The sequence below is a fragment of the Vulpes vulpes genome, chromosome 10, assembly GCF_048418805.1.
Source record: "Vulpes vulpes isolate BD-2025 chromosome 10, VulVul3, whole genome shotgun sequence".
NCBI lineage: Eukaryota > Metazoa > Chordata > Mammalia > Carnivora > Canidae > Vulpes > Vulpes vulpes.
The window spans coordinates 85,819,037-85,835,116 of NC_132789.1; the positions used below are offsets into that span (position 1 = coordinate 85,819,037).

The window sequence follows — 16,080 nt, forward strand, 5'->3', positions numbered from 1 at the left end:
AAGTTAAACCTAGAATTACCAAATGACTCCACCATTCCACTCCTGGCTATGTACCCCAAGTAAGTGAAAACAGGAATCTAAACAGGTGTTTGTATGCAAATGTTCATAGCAACATTATTCACAATAGCCAAAAGGTGAAAACAACCAAAATGTCAACAGATGAACGGGTATACAAAGTGGCATGTTGTACTATTCAGCCTCAAGTAGGAATGGGTTTGACACATGCTACGACAGGGCAAATATTGTATGATTCCACATATACGAAGTACACAGAAGAAACAAAATCATAAAGACAGACACCGGAACTGATGTGAGCTGAATAGAGGTTTAGGGGGGAAAATGTGAAGTGTGTTTAGTGAGTACAGAACTTCTCTTTGGGATGATGAAAAACCTTATTTAAAAAAAAAAATTCTGGGGCAGCCCCGGTGGCTCAGCAGTTTAGCGCCGCCTTCAGCCCAGGGTGTGATCCTGGAGACCTGGGATCGAGTCCCACATTAGGCTCCCTGCATGGAGCCTGCTTCTCCCTCTGCCTGTGTCTCTGCTTCTCTCTCTCCTCTCTGTGTATTCTCATGAATAAATAAATAAAATCTTAAAAAAAAATTCTGGAGATGGGCAGTAGTGATATTGTACAACAGTGAATGTACATCATGCCACTGAATTGTACACCAAAAAAATGATGGTAAATTTTACATATCTGTTAGCATGATAAATTAGAAACTAAAAGCAGCAACTGTATATTAAGAAATAGGATGCCGAAGACAATCTACCTAAAATTTACCACTTGGAAGTTTTTAGGAAATAAGGCAAATCCCTCCATAGAACCCTCATGGACAGAGATACAGGCATTTTATATTAAACATGTTTACAGCTCTTAAATTTTATTTTAAAGTAGTCTAAGAAATAAAAAGCTTTATGGCAATATAATTACAGCCCTTGTTACTTCTATCTGCCTGTTGCTGGAGAATTCAGCTTTTGTCCAAGAGCGGCTATGCCATCAAAAAGAAAAACACCCTTTAAGAAGAAACAACTCCGGGGATCCCTGGGTGGCACAGCGGTTTGGCGCCTGCCTTTGGCCCAGGGCGCGATCCTGGAGACCCGGGATCGAATCCCACGTCGGGTTCCCGGTGCATGGAGCCCGCTTCTCCCTCTGCCTTTGTCTCTGCCTCTCTCCCTCTCTCTCTGTATGACTATCATAAATAAAGAAAAATTAAAAAAATATATTTAAAAAAAAAGAAGAAACAACTGCAATATTCACTGGCTATTTTGATTGCCCAGGTGATCCCCACAACCCAGTCTATCCACCAGTCCCTTTAAATAAATTCCCTCCCGTTTTTAACATCACCATCAGTAGACCATGACTTGTGTGTTACCTCTGGTCGTAAGACAGGGCCATGGCCCGGATTCCAGCATCGCAGCCCGGGTAGGCAAAGAGGTGCTTGAGGTCAGACACCTGCCAGACCATGAGCACGCCGCTGTCCCCTCCTGTGAGCAGGTACTGCCCATCTCGGCTCAGCTGGATGGCCTGTAAGACAGCAGTGATCAGCAGAGGGTGGCCCTACGACAACGCTGGCTCCTGCTCCACGTCCCTCCACCGTGCAGCACTGTGGTGCAGCAGGGGAGTGTGTGCAGGTGCTCCAGAGGAGTTTTTAGGAAATCAGGAGTTACAGGAAACTTCTGCCCTTTCTCAAAAATCAAATGGATAAAGTTAGGCAGTGTTTGAGGTTTTCTTTTTCTTTTTCTTTTTCTTTTAATTTTTGCTTTTTAAAGATGAGGTGGCAAAGTCTTCCAGTTCTGTAAGTACTATCTAAATGGGTGTGTGCTGGGGACTGGGGCCCACACTCTGGAATGAGAAGCCTCCTGGCATCTCTAGTACTGTGGGGGTGCAAGGCCCATTTTGTACCAAGGTTGTGCTAGCTGCCCACACATCCCCAATAAAACCACCGCTGCCTTTGGGGCTGTGGCCCCCGTGAGAGAAGGCCCGCATGCTTTGTGCCTTTACTAGGCCTGCTGGACTTTTACAGCAGTTAGGGTACAGCTTGATAGGTAGAGAACCACCTTCCAGGGTAATTAAACCCCAGGTGAAGCATGGCCTTCCTGCCCCCGGACCGACAGCTTCCTGCCGGTACTGAATGGGAAGTACAGACATGGAATTTGTTCTTCAGTCCCGTAGATGGGGCCAAATGCAGACGACTGATTTTTTTATGTGACTTTTTACATTTCTTAATGGTTGGAAAAAAAATAATATGCCATGACATGTGAAAATTACGTGAATTGCAAATTTCAGTGCCTGTAAATAAGGGTTACTGGAACATAACCACACCCATTCGTTTACGGCCACTCTCACAAGTGACAACAACAGAATACGGAGCCTGGAAAGTCTAAAATATTTTTTATCCTTTTCTAGAGAAAGCGTAAACACCTGTAATCCTATGTCTACCTGGACAGTGAATATGGGAAGACACTGTGCTAACAAGCTGGAAGAAAAAAAAATCTAACTTCTGAAAATATATTTACACTGTTCTGCACTTTTAGCATAGTTGCCCTAAGTCTGTAAGCTAGCCCTTTGCAAAATTTCTAAAAAAGAATCACAGAAAACCAAGGACTGTTTCACAGCCCTTCTATTCACATTTACATAGATGCCAACTTTTACTGGTCTCTTAAGTGTAGCTTATCCTCAATACAAAAATACATCTAAGAAATAAAAACCCATGTACATGTAAGAAGTATTTTCTAAATCTTAATACAAGTAGTAAGGTTTTTCAGTATAAGTAAAAATCAATATTCTTTTCCCCCCATTCACTTCACAGATGGTGATCTCTAAGGGATATCATGGAACCGCGGTACAAACCAGGGCAAACTATTATTTGCTATGCTTACAAAATTCAGCTAATGAAAATCCATTAACCTTATGATTGTGGTTCACTTGAGTTTTATACTTGAGGCTGGATATGTGCTATATTAAAACATAAATTAAAACTATTAATCTTTAACTCTTTGTTCTAATAAAGAATCTCTAATCCTAGTTCTGTCTGGAATGAAATAAAGCCTGGATTTTTAGGATTATGCATTTATCGGCATCCAAAACATTTTAATAAGCCAGGTGCCTGCCAAAGTGAAAAAGTATTTTGTTGGCCTTTCTCATGAGGAACCTGTCAGGTTCCCCTGGAGTAAGAGTCAAGGTAACATTTACAGAGGGGACCAGGTCTTCTACCCAAACCGGCACTCAGAGAGTTCTTAACTCTAGCCCACATCCTCAGTATCCAGGTTGGGTTGAGACTAGAGATTTTAAGAGGGCCCCAGGGTCATGGAAATGCCCTCCTCTGAAATCCCGAGTGCCTGGGCCAATGCCCCCAGCTGCACTGGTTTCTATGGCCACAGCAGTCTGCTGGGCATGATCACGGCCTAAAACACAGCTTTCCCAGAAAAAGAAAATAAATGAGTTCCTATGGGTGAAATGGTGGTTATCCTTTGTTTAGGATAAAACAACTTTGCTGCTCTGTACAGGCTGCCCACTTAATTTAAGTTACTCATTAAGACATCTAAACACTGCCTAGTTGATGTGCTATGATACGTTAACCAAATGCCACTGAACAATCTGGCATCTAAATAAAAACAGGTGGGAAGCCTTGATTAGTGCAGAGGTTCCCCAGGCTGCCTGCCTGCAGGGTTCTGGGTATTTCAAAGAAACTTAATTTCTGGTCTGAGCTGATGACTAATTTGTTTCCACGGTCTCCTTTCCTTACACAGGCTCAGGCTGCACGACGGAACTGGAGATTTTTGCTCTGTGATGTCTCTTATTCTTCCTCCCCCTTCTTTTCCTCCCCCATCCTGCTCCGCTCTCCCCCTCCCCCTGGGCAGTTAGCTGTGAAAGTGTCAGTCTCTGGAGCCACAGGCAGGTAGTGCTCCTTTTAGGCAAGCTTGTTTTAATCACACAGTTGCCACTTGCAAGTTAGTATGATAAAGTGCAGGAGTGCTGGGAAAAAGGCAACGGATTGTTTAAGCCTAAAATCCAGTGGGAAATATTAAAGGGGGAAAAAAAAAACAATGGCTATAGGGCAGAGAGGAAAAGCATGTGTGTATGAACAGTCTGCAGAAAGCCTCCTTACCATTGCCTCAAGGAACTTCCCAGAGCCTTTGGTACTAACTGAAATGCCACAGATATTGTTTTAGCCAGCAAGGGATTTCAAATTATTTTACAGATTTATTAGTGTTGCTGACAATATAATTGTAACTCAAAGTGACAGATTATCAACATTATTATTGTAAAGAAAAGAAGAAAGGAAAATCCTCTGATGTGTACTTGGTTTAAATGAAGTATTATGGGAAGGAAGGGAAAAATAAAAGTATAAGTGTACGCTTTTGTGGTAGAGGCAGTCAAAATACAATGAAGAAAACTCACAGAGCAAAATGGAGATGACAATGAATTAAGAAATCAATGCTAAGATACAGAAGGACCAAGTGCCTTTCACTTCATCAATGTAGTCTATACTTAGGGTTGTTGTTTCTTAATACTTTCTTGCCCCAGCTATTTGTTTACTTGAAAGAAGCAGGGGGGCGGGGTATCAGGCTACATCTGGGAAACTGGGAGAATTTATGTCATCTAAGCTGCCCCAGGTTAGGAAGAACAACGAATATAATGTCCAGAGCTAGCTTCAAGCCACACTCGGAGGGCAGAGGCCTCTATGACCCTCTTCGCACCTCCAACATGTCCACACAGTTCACATGTACCTCCAACCTTATCCTGGAAAATGATAGGAACACCAGAGCTTCATTTTATCTTAACCTGCCCCAGAAGCCTGGGAGTGAGGAAAGAAGGGCCTTGAAAAAATAGCCTCTCCAAAGAGCAGTCCTTATTGTTTTCTTCAATCTCTAATACTTTTGGAGTCATGTCCTGAAAGTGAAGCAAGAGTCCAGAAGGTGGGCAGCCTGGGTGGCTCAGCGGTTTATCGCCACCTTCAGCCCAGGGCCTGATCCTGGAGACCCGGGTTCAAGTCCCACTTCGGGCTCCCTCATGGAGCCTGCTTTTCCCTCTGCCTGTGTCTCTGCCTCTCTCTCTCTCTTTCTCTCTCTCTCTCTCTCTGTGCCTCTCATGAATAAATAAAATCTTAAAAAAAAAAAAGAGTCCAGAAGGTCCACTAGCATTACCATTCCTTGTTTATCAAAAGGGAAAAAATGCCCAATTCACATCATAATTGGAAGTCCAACTCCCCTGACTTGGTAAGTGTTGGTCTTGTTATTCAAGAAGTCTGAAATGAGATACTAATCCTGAATAGTCATAATCCCTACCACTCCCACCAGCAACCTATTCAAGTGTGAACAGGAGCCAGTTTTAGGTGTAGTCTATTGTGCTATTTTAGCTCTGATACTCAGAAAACACAGATTAAAAAAAAAAGAAAAAGCTGAACAACTGAAAGCCACCCAGGTTGGCTTCACAGGGCCTCAGGGAAACCTGTTGAAGGTTTTCAGCCCTGGCTTCGCTGAGCGCTGTCACGTACAGAGTGCTCTGGCTCAGCCGGGACGCGTGGTCTGTGAAATGCACGGGCCTTGTCCAAATGCCACTTGATGACTTTCTTCCAGCGTGGAAAGGCCCTCCATGCCAAAAAAAGTGAAGCCTCTTCCTCCTCACTCGCCACACTGAGAGGTCAAGGTCTAGGATGGAGAAAAGTCTGCAGCGTACTCACCCTTATGTTATCATCTGTTTCCATAGTGGCCTGGAGTTTCCCATTCACACTGAATGTACAGAAGCAGCCATTTTCGTAGAATATGACACAATGACCCTCTCTTGAAGCCTGAATGAGTTTTGGTCTCAGGCAGTTTTCAGGACCCTCCAAAGTCCTTAACAAGTCTCCATTCATGGAATGTATGAGACAAGGCCCTTCTGAGTAAAGAGAAACAAGAGACGAAACTTTTTTAATGGTGACAAATGTGAAATGAATCTTGAGCACACATCAAACAGGATCAAACAGTTGAAGCTAAACATTTTCTCTCTTATATATGTTATTTTACAAAATGTCCTCTGCATGCTGGCCAGGTCTCACCTTCTACTTGGGAAAGGAGAAAGCCGGGTCACATACATTCAGGTTCACTTCTCCTCAAGAGCCAGGGAGCTACTTTATGAAATTCATTATGCCAAGAGATGACAGAAACAGGACACATTCAGAAAGGAACAGGACAAATTTCAAATCCTAGAGGAGCTTCCAGGAAGGCCGGGCCACAGTTAAACACAGGTTGCTGTCAAGCTCACCGTGAAGCTCTGGCACATGTCACAGGGGCCCAACAGCAGTGGCTGTGCTGTGGGCCGGTGTGGGGAGAGCTCAGGAGGGCAGCTTTGCGAGCCCCGAGCCTTCTTCCCTCCACTGCTCACTACCCCCACCCCCGGAATAAATTCACCCAGAGATCCTTCTGCAAATGAGTACACTTGCCTGCTGAGCGGCACCCACCAGGCTGAGCTGCCCGAGGAGGATGGGAGCTACTGATCAGTACACGCATATCCAAGCATTTTCGTTGTTACTGAATGCCTGCTACATGTAAAGAAGGAGTAGGTAACCAAAACCACCTGTGTGATGAGTAAGTTCTAAGACATGTCTGAGTCAGACAAGAGGGGTAAAGCATATAAGGCCTGCTGATCTCCAAGCTGAATTCCTCAGGCCTACAGGGACTCGTGACCTGACCCCACGAGACTACTAAAAGCATATGCCCTTTTAAAGAAAAAAGCAGAAAACCTGCTTTTTTCTTGACCACTCTGGGAGTATCTAAGTTTTCCCAACATAAATCCATACCCCCAGCCTCTGTGTCGCTTAGTGCCAGCATGCATGGATATCCACTGTCTTTATCACCTTTAAATGACATCAGTTCCTCAACACAGTTCAAACTTCAAGTTTCACAGATATTGCACAAAGTTCACATTTTGTGACTAGCTCTTCAGTCCACAAACGACTGTGCAAATAACAGGTGTGCATCCTGAGTGACTGACACATCATCTCCTTCAGAGTCTGTCAGTGAGTGGTCACTGACGGTCTGTTACTCAGTTCATGCACACAGAGCAAACTGTAAGGTTGTGGTGCTTCCTCATCCCCAGGGAGAAACCCATGTGACATTTTACAAAAATGGATCATCAAGAGACTACTGGCCAAAAGATGAACTCTCAGTAAGGAAATGAAAAGTGATAAAGCTGTGAGGGAACTTTGTACTGAATATAAATGGGGTTACAGGAGAAAGAACAGATTCTGGAAATGTTGACATTGCTCAGAGACTGGAGATCAGTGAAGGTGAACTTACTGACACAGATTAGAAAAGGGGTTGAACAAAAATGATGATGTCCCAGAAGAAGTGATGCCAACAAGAACCTTCACTTTTTAAAGGACCCAGGGGAATATTTCATACTGTTGAATGCACAGCAGATAAAATGTTGGAACCTGACCAAAACTTAGGAGCATGACAACTGGTCAAGGCACAGAAATGTTCTCACTCTTTATCATACGTTATACAAAGAGAAGCAGGCAAGCACTTTCAAGTACTCTGGGTATGTCCCCACAAGGAAAACACTTTAATTTTCAGTGTTCCTAATATTTTAAATTATAGTGTTCTATATGTAAATGTGAGTTTTACTGGTCTTTTTTTATGCCCGTGTGTGTGTGTGTGTGTGTGTGTGTAACTGTAAGAAAAATTTTAATGTATTGACAAAAGATTTTAAAAGCCATGAAACAACCCCAAATTTTCCCATTCATTGCTAAGATTAGTCTACATGGTTTCAGCTTGCACGGTCATTTTTATGGCCCTGCACTGCCACTCAAAGCAAGGATGACTTTTAATATGATACGTTCATTTTATATGTCTAATTTTTTAAATTAAGGTTTTATTTTTAATCTCTATACCCAGCATGGGGCTCAAACTTACAACCCTAGGATCCCAAGTCACACGCTCCATTGACTGAGCCAGCCAGGTGCCCCTTTGTCTAGTGTGGATCCTATACAGGCTAAGAACTTATATTTGCTCCAGATATATGAAATTACTGGGTATAAGAAGGAAAAAAATCTAGTAGGTATAGAATTTTTGTGAACATTGTTTCACTGCTTTGACCAACTAAATTTTTAAACACAATCCTTTGAATATTTAATGTCTTGTTAGCTAGACTAAGTATTATAGTTTGAGACACAGATAAGGTGAGTCAAATACTCAATGCATCCCTATCAGATAACCTTCAAAGACATAGGATTACAGTATTTTTTTGTGCGTTCAGACTCAGCCCAGGGAGGAGACAGAGAGATGGATAAACTATTGCAGTGGAATAAGCAATGAATTAGAAACAGCTCTGTTCCAGGTCAGATCCTGATTTGTTGCATGTGCTCTTTGAAAGCTTGCTTAGTATCTTTGGCCTGAATATACGATGATGGTGCAAGGGCAAACATCCAGGAAACCAGCTTAAGTTTCTTTCCACTCCATTCTCAATGCCATCCTGGCTCCTGCCTGGTTCTGAGATTTGGAAGTTAAAACAGACCAGGTCGAGTTTCCATCCAGGTGTGAGATGAAACCTAGCCCAGAGTCCAGAAGAATAAACAGACAGACAAAGATGTTCCTTGTTCCTGCCTCCCTCTTTAGAGCAATGTAGTGAAACACAATTTTCTGCAATGATGTTGATGTTCTGTATTTATGCTGTTCAGTACAGTAGCCATGTGAATAGTGAACACCTGCAAAGTGGCTAGTACCACCAAGGAACTGAATTTTAAATTTTATGTAGTTAACTTACATGTTTTAGTTAATTTATTAAACAGTCCTACGTGGCCAATAGCTACTATAATGGACAGTACAGCTTAGAGAAAAAAGTACCAAATCTATCTTTGGCAATTTGTTACTGGAAGACACCAAAAAATGCATACATTTTATGAAGGTACCACAGATTTACCTTTGGAACCGCTTAACACCAGGCCTAGCTCAGCGCAGACGGCAGCACAAGTGATCTCATAGTCGTGGCCTGTCAAGATGGCCCGAGGAGTGGTGGTCTCACCTTTAGGAAGGAACAGATTAGAAACAAATCAATTCAAGTTCATGCAGGGGGATTATCTCTCTCAGTTCCCTCTACTTAGATTAAATAACTAACAACTTGTTCCTAATCCCTATAATGCCTGAATCTTTAATTCATAGTTTGGAAATCTGTCTAGAAATCCTATTTTAGAACTAGATCCAAACTGTATGCTAGAGTATGAAGACCAGTTGCCAAATTTCAAATCCTTACATGATTATCAAGCAACAGTGGTTGAAAACAGTAAAATAAGACAAAAATCTGCCTTGTAGAATGCCTCAGATACTTCCCAAATATTAATATAAGCCACTCAATTAGATGATTTATAGATGGATGATTATAAAAGTAGTGACTCTAGCTTGATTCACATTTCAAGGAAGGTAGCCCCCCTCTTCCATGGGCCACTGAGATCCCTATTGTAGTGAAGACAGTCTGAACTAGGACACGGTATCTCAAAGTAGACCCTCTCTTCAGTGCCTATTTACTAGTCTTAAGTATTTTCCTGGTATATAAACCTCACAGAGTGTATTTCTCTGTGGTTCAAAGAATAGAGGGGAAATAAATTCTTACACGTAGTTCTGATTGTGACTGAAAACTAGAGGAGGAAAGTGAGGAAGGGCTAACAGAGAATGAGTATCCAGACAATGGAAGATGTTTCCAGACATTTTCACAAGTAGAAGTCATCCTGCATTTCAGTCCCAAAATAAAAAGAAAAAAACTGGCTGGTTAATAAGGAACCCACACCACCAACAGGCCCAGCTCAGATAAGAAGACAGTAATGGGCTTCATTTGTGGCTTGATTCATGCCAAGTGGCAAGGATAAGCTGAATTCCATATTTAGCCTAAGGAATACTATTTTCAGACCACACTAGCCCTCCACTTTTATAGTCTCTAAAAACAAAGACACAGAAAGCCCTTATAAATGGGACTGGAGAGCAGTGTTCCATTAGCATGCTTAGATTTCCTTGATTTGAATTGGTTTCACAGGAATATTGATAAATGATACTGTATAATCCAAAAGGGGCAAATGTGCCCAGAAAATGCTCTTTAGCACCAGCTGTGGAACTCAGTAGAAAAGAACAACTTGTTATTCTATCAGGTAGGTTAGACAAAATCTGCCAGAAACCTACCATCCTTGGAAAGGCAAATACTGGCTGTCGAAAAATTAAACTAGGCTCCAGAGCAGTGGTTTTTCTGATGGGTCAGTAGATTCTCTGAAATTTCATGCAAAATATATGTACATGCCTGTTTTTCTGGGAGGATAGTGAGGGGAAGAAGGAAAATAGTTTTTACTGAATGCACAGAGATCCATGACCAAAAACAGGGGAGGGCCTCTCCGATGGAGACAGAGGCCACACCAGCTGGAGCCTACAATTACTTCATGTCTAGCTATTGCAAAGAATTATCACAATGCATTTATTGTGGCACATGATGCATAGCTGTGTCCCTACAGAATCCTTCATGACTTTTGGTGACTCTAAGTATTTCTGCATGAGATTTAAGTAGAGGAGCATCATAGCAAACTTTGCACCACACTGGTTGTGCCACATGCAGTGAGACACTGGGACTGGCCTACATACTTGGTGACAGAGGGAGACATCAGATGACACATTAAAGGCAAGGGGTTAAGTGGAACAAGGGGCTTGGTGTCTTTTGATTCAAAGATTTTAAACTTTGTGGGAAACCCACCTTAATTAAAAAACTCACTTGACAGTTTGCTAACCAGAAAGAATTTAAGAACTAGGGCTTTTTTCCTTAAAAAGCACACCAATTTGGGATTTTTTAAAGAAAAGAAGCAAATAATGTAAGCCAACCTGAACTACTTAACTTTCTGTTAGAGATAGGCTTTGCCACAAAAAGTAGAAATAAGTATGTTTTAAAAAGTTACCTAGAGTTAGGTAACCATGATTCATGGTTTTCCCTGTTCCCAAGACACTACATTCTACAAAATACTTTATGTTATTTTTTAAATTAATGTTTAAATCCATGTATTGGCCACTTTTTAAAATCAAGAATTAAAATCATTAAGATCTAAAGAATACATTTTCAATGTGATTATTCCTTTTTTGTTTTCCTAAGTTACCATTTTATGGGGGGGGGTTGAGACTTGTGTTTTAACTTGAGTTGTCTTGGAATTCCTTGGTGGGAAATATAAGTGTGAAGGAAAACTGATGGCAACTGAAAGCAATCTAAAGTGTTGTCACTTAAGCATGTCAGTGCTAACTTTTTGTTTTATAGATCTAAAATTTTTTTTCTCAGGGAATAGGAAAGAAGTAAAAAACAAATTGCTAATTATATTTCTTTAGCATAAGAGTCGAAATACTGAGAATTTTCTAGGACTATAGGAAGCCTCATGATAAGCCCCACAAAGTGGGTTAAGGTAAAAGCATTCTTTTTTGTAAACTCCTAATTAACATTTTTTTGTAAGTAAGCTTTACTTATGAAATGTGAATTTCCAGTGATCCACACTGTACCAATCATTTCTCCCTCCACAAGTCAGAAGACATATACATACTGAAAAATATTTTTCTTTTCCTAGGGCCTGATCTCTAAATAAAGAATTGTTCAGTGCTAGGACTTTGGCTTCAAAGTTTGGCAAAATGTTCTCTAACCCAGGAAGCAGGTTAGACAGCTCAGGAAATATAGAAGGAAAAAAAAGGAAAGGAAAAGAAAAACAACAAATTAAAAACATAAGGGTAAACTTATGACCACTGGGTTGTTCTCAGGTAACTGGTTTCACAAACACTCACTGGATTTCCACTAAGACTTCATGCTATTTAACATTCCCTCCCCTCTAGAAATGCACATTGATAGCCTCTAAAAATCCACGGACAATATAGGGAAGGATATGAAATACTTGTTTACTTAAAGAAAGCTGTTTCCAGTCTTATCTAAAGACTGAACTGTGTATTATTCCCTTTACTATCTGTTATGTGGATTGAGTATGCTTTACATTTTCTCATCAAAAAAAATCTGTTCACAGTAAATACTTGTTGGAGTTTTGTAAGTTCCAATAAACCAAATGTTTTAAATATTAAAATTTCACTACAGCAAATAGAATTATATGATAGGGGATTTAAATCCAACAAGTCAAAACTGTTTAAATTCCACAGATATTTTGGGGACCACTTGGAATAAAATTACTAAGGGTAGAGGGGAAAGTCAGAGGCAGAACACAGCCTATATATGTGGCTCACAGAATATATTTATTTCTCTGTAGTTACACATAATCCCGGATCACAGTGCACAGCAATAACCTCCTACAGAAAGGAAAGGAAAAGCTGCTCTGTACCTGTGTATATTTGTCTTTAAAGTCCAGAAACAAAATCTAGGAACCATGTAACTCACTGCCATTGTAGCACTCACATCCCAACCTCATGCCAACCCTGAGAGTTAATACTTGGGGAGGTTGGCAGGGGAGATCAGCTCAAATAAAACAATACTGGCCATACATTACTTTTTCAAAGGCCCCAAAGCTATCATCTTTTTCACTGAAGTCCTTAAAACGAATAAAGAACAGGAAAAAAAAGTACTCTGAAAAATATCAGGTTAATTCTTTGATAAAAATTTGCAGGAGTTAATGGATACAAGAAGTCGTTACTTTTGCTTTCTGAGATAGTAGGATCTACCAATAGCTAGATCATAAAGCAGAACAGATTCCTTTAAGAACCTTTTAAAGTCTTACTGCTTGAAAAATTGTCATGGCTTTCAATAAAGCTGGGAGAAAAATTTATCTTGTTGCTAGTTTAAGGGGCTACACTTCAAACTCCTCTTAAAGAAAAATAAAAAGAGAAAGAGGATAGACTTCTTGGACTGCTTTGAAAAGCTTGAGCAATTACTTCAAAGGAAAGGGTGTCTTTGTCCGGAGAGCAGGTTTATGACTACTGATGCAAATCCTAACCAAAGACTGAAAAGGATACTCAGTGCATCTTTATGGATGGCCTTAAAGGAAGATGAACAAGTCAAAGGAGATTAAAGACAGCCCAAATCCTGCCAAGAATACCAGGACACACCAGTTTTTACAGATGTGCTTTTCACAGTACATGATACTGGAAATATCAGTTCTAATTTACAGACACTGTTCTAACAACCCAACTTGCATTTAAGCAGCATAAGATCTCCATAATTCCCATTTAGCATTTATATTGGATCTATATTTTAAAATATTAGGTGACATGTTTTACACCATTAGGCAAAATAACAAATGTTTTTATTAAATGTGTTTCTTTTGGTGCCCTCATAACTAAGTATATTTCTCCATCAAGTGGACCCTGAAACACTTGCAGTTATACCTCAAAGAAGAGAAAATAGTAATTTCTCTAGCACCCTGTTCATAAATATTCAATGAGAAAAATATTTCAAAAGATAAGCCTCCATTAAAACAAGAGGGATTAATAATCCAGGTAAAAACAGAGCAGACATGTTTTTCTGGCAAACTTTTGACTTACATTTTTAAAAATAAAGTTCTTGGTATTTTTGGCATCATTTCCTCAGTCCTATGAAAATTAAATTGCTTTAAAATGGCACTGTGAAGTTCTCCGTAGCAGTTTAAATATATTATTAGCAGAGAATCCCCCTTCATTCATTCCTCATTTTTTAAATACCATTTATCATGAAACAAAGTTTGGTTTAACATTTCTCTATTCCTACTTCTGTAGAAATGATATTAGTTCTTTCAATTAATACTTGTTTAAATGACTCCTGGGCCAAGAGTTAGCATTTCCTGATTGCTTTCTCATTCACTTGCTCCTTCTTTCCTTTAATAGCCTTTATTCGATATATATTATGTGTAATGCACTGTGGAAATAAGGAACGGAATAAAATACAGTATTGTACTGGCAAATGACCTGATTCTATGGTCACTGGATCAGGTTTTGTTACCTTACTATAAACCTGCAAATTATAAATACCTGTCTGTAATTGGAAAGGTCAAAAAGCTGTACTGAAGTTCAAACTATTTATTACAACTGAATTTTTATACAAAATGAATATTTTACAGCAATTAATAAAATCCTTAAGTAAAAACAACTGATATAATTTTCCACATTGTTAAAATGTAGTACCATCTGACCTCTTGGAGGCAAAACAAAATATGAAACGTGTCTTTGTTAAAAAAAATTTCAATAGAGTATTCATTCTGAAAGAAAACACAAGCTTAAGAATCTAAATATATGTTATTAAATATATATAGATTTTTCAAAATCTAAGCATTATTACAACTGAATTTTTATACAAAATGAATATTTTACAGCAATTAATAAAATCCTTAAGTAAAAACAACTGATATAATTTTCCACATTGTTAAAATGTAGTACCATCTGACCTCTTGGAGGCAAAACAAAATATGAAACATGTCTTTGTTAAAAAAAATTTCAATAGAGTATTCATTCTGAAAGAAAACACAAGCTTAAGAATCTAAATATATAAGTTATTAATTAAGTATATATAGATTTTTCAAAATCTAAGCATTATATAATATATGCCAGTCATTTCTTAAAGATGGATACTTCTGTTTTGCACATGCCTTTTGTTCCATTTTAATTACATTTTGATTACTACAACACATAGGGAGAGAAAAAAAATTAATGTGAAAACTGTACACTTAGGTTTCTCATGTGGCTCACCATAATGGCAAACCAAGAAAGGAAATGGCTTTCTGAAACGGAAGTGAGGTTAGCTACTAAATGTTTTTTAAACCTTTCCCATTAACTTCCCAATGTTCCAAAGGGAATTATAACACTACATTTTAATTATGCGAAGGGAATTATTTGAAATTTGTTCTATTCCTTCTTTCTCCATCAACCCTTCTCCTCCTCCATTAGAAAATGTCTACAATTGCATACTTAAAGTATAATCCTAAATTGTGTAATAATATTTTAAAAAACCCCACAAAATCCTTGGGTGCCTGGGTGGCTCAGTTGGTTAAGTGTATGACTTGATTTCAGCTCAGGTCATGACCTCAGAGTCATGAAATTGAGCCCCACATCAGGCTATGCGCTGGGGGTGGAGCTGCTTAAGATTCTCCCTCTCCCTCTGTCCCTACCCCTGCTTGAGCATTGGCTCTGAAAAACAAAAAGCAAAACAAACACAAAATCCTGGAGTGCCAGAGTGGTTCAGTGGGTTAAGTGTTTGCCTTTACATGATCCTAAGGTCTGGGAATCAAGCCCCACAATAGGCTCCCGGCTCAGCGGGGAGTCTGCTTCTCCCTCTCCCTCTGCACCTCCCCCAGCTCATGCTCTCTCTGTCTCTCAAATAAGATCTTAAAAATAAATAAAAATAAAAATTCAAATCCTAACATGATGCATACTGTCATAAGAACTCAGTTTAGCAAAATTATCTCTGTATTCTTTGTAAATATAAGGTGTGCTTTAGTGACAGGGTTGCATCAAATTCTCTACAGCCCCATTAAATCAAATTAAAAATGTAGTACAGTTTAGTGATCAAGAGTGGTACCTCTTAAAAAAAAAAAAGAGTGGTACCTCTGGCCTAGAGTACTACCTATGTGACCTCCCTTGGGTATGTTCTCATAGTTACAGAAAGATCTAGGAGCTTCAAAAGGCACAGGGAAAAAAGTAAAGACATATAATCTCTCTGTGCCTCATCTATAAAACAAGGATAATAGCAGTAGTTACCACACAGGACTACTATGAGGATCAAAGAATTACTATGTAAAGTAATGCCCACATGTAGGGAGCACCCAGGAGGTATCACTTAGGAGTAGAAGTAGTACTACGAACAGTAGAATGATTTTCACTCTGTTGTAGACACTTCTTTCAGCAAAAGTATATCTTACCCTTTGCTGCATAAATGAAAATTAGAGCTGGTTCTGATTATTTTTTGTTTCTTGTCATTCTTTTGTCTCTTAATTTCTAAAAATTATACTTTGATTTCTCCCATTCTTTTTCTTAGACTTTCTAACCTTCTCTAACAATCCATATAACTTCTTATAAAACTAATATCTAGAAGCAGGAAGTGAAGGTATATTAATATAATTAGGTATTCTTTCCCCAAATATCTTTATTGTCTCTGATTATTAAAGTAATACATGCTCATTATAAAAA

The 16,080-nt window shown here is 39.4% G+C and overlaps 1 protein-coding gene across 10 annotated transcripts in view; it reads right to left on the reverse strand.

Moving 5' to 3' along the window:
* LRBA (LPS responsive beige-like anchor protein) overlaps nucleotides 1–16,080 on the reverse strand; it is a 729,491-nt gene that overhangs the window by 3,693 nt on the left and 709,718 nt on the right. For all 10 annotated transcript variants that reach the window (XM_072724802.1, XM_072724799.1, XM_072724798.1 and 7 more), the window contains exons 54-56: nucleotides 8,903–9,004; nucleotides 5,682–5,878; nucleotides 1,371–1,522 (exon numbers count right to left, since the gene is read on the reverse strand). In XM_072724802.1, coding sequence (XP_072580903.1) covers nucleotides 1,371–1,522; nucleotides 5,682–5,878; nucleotides 8,903–9,004 — 451 coding nt within the window. The remainder of the gene's footprint in view (nucleotides 1–1,370; nucleotides 1,523–5,681; nucleotides 5,879–8,902; nucleotides 9,005–16,080) is intronic.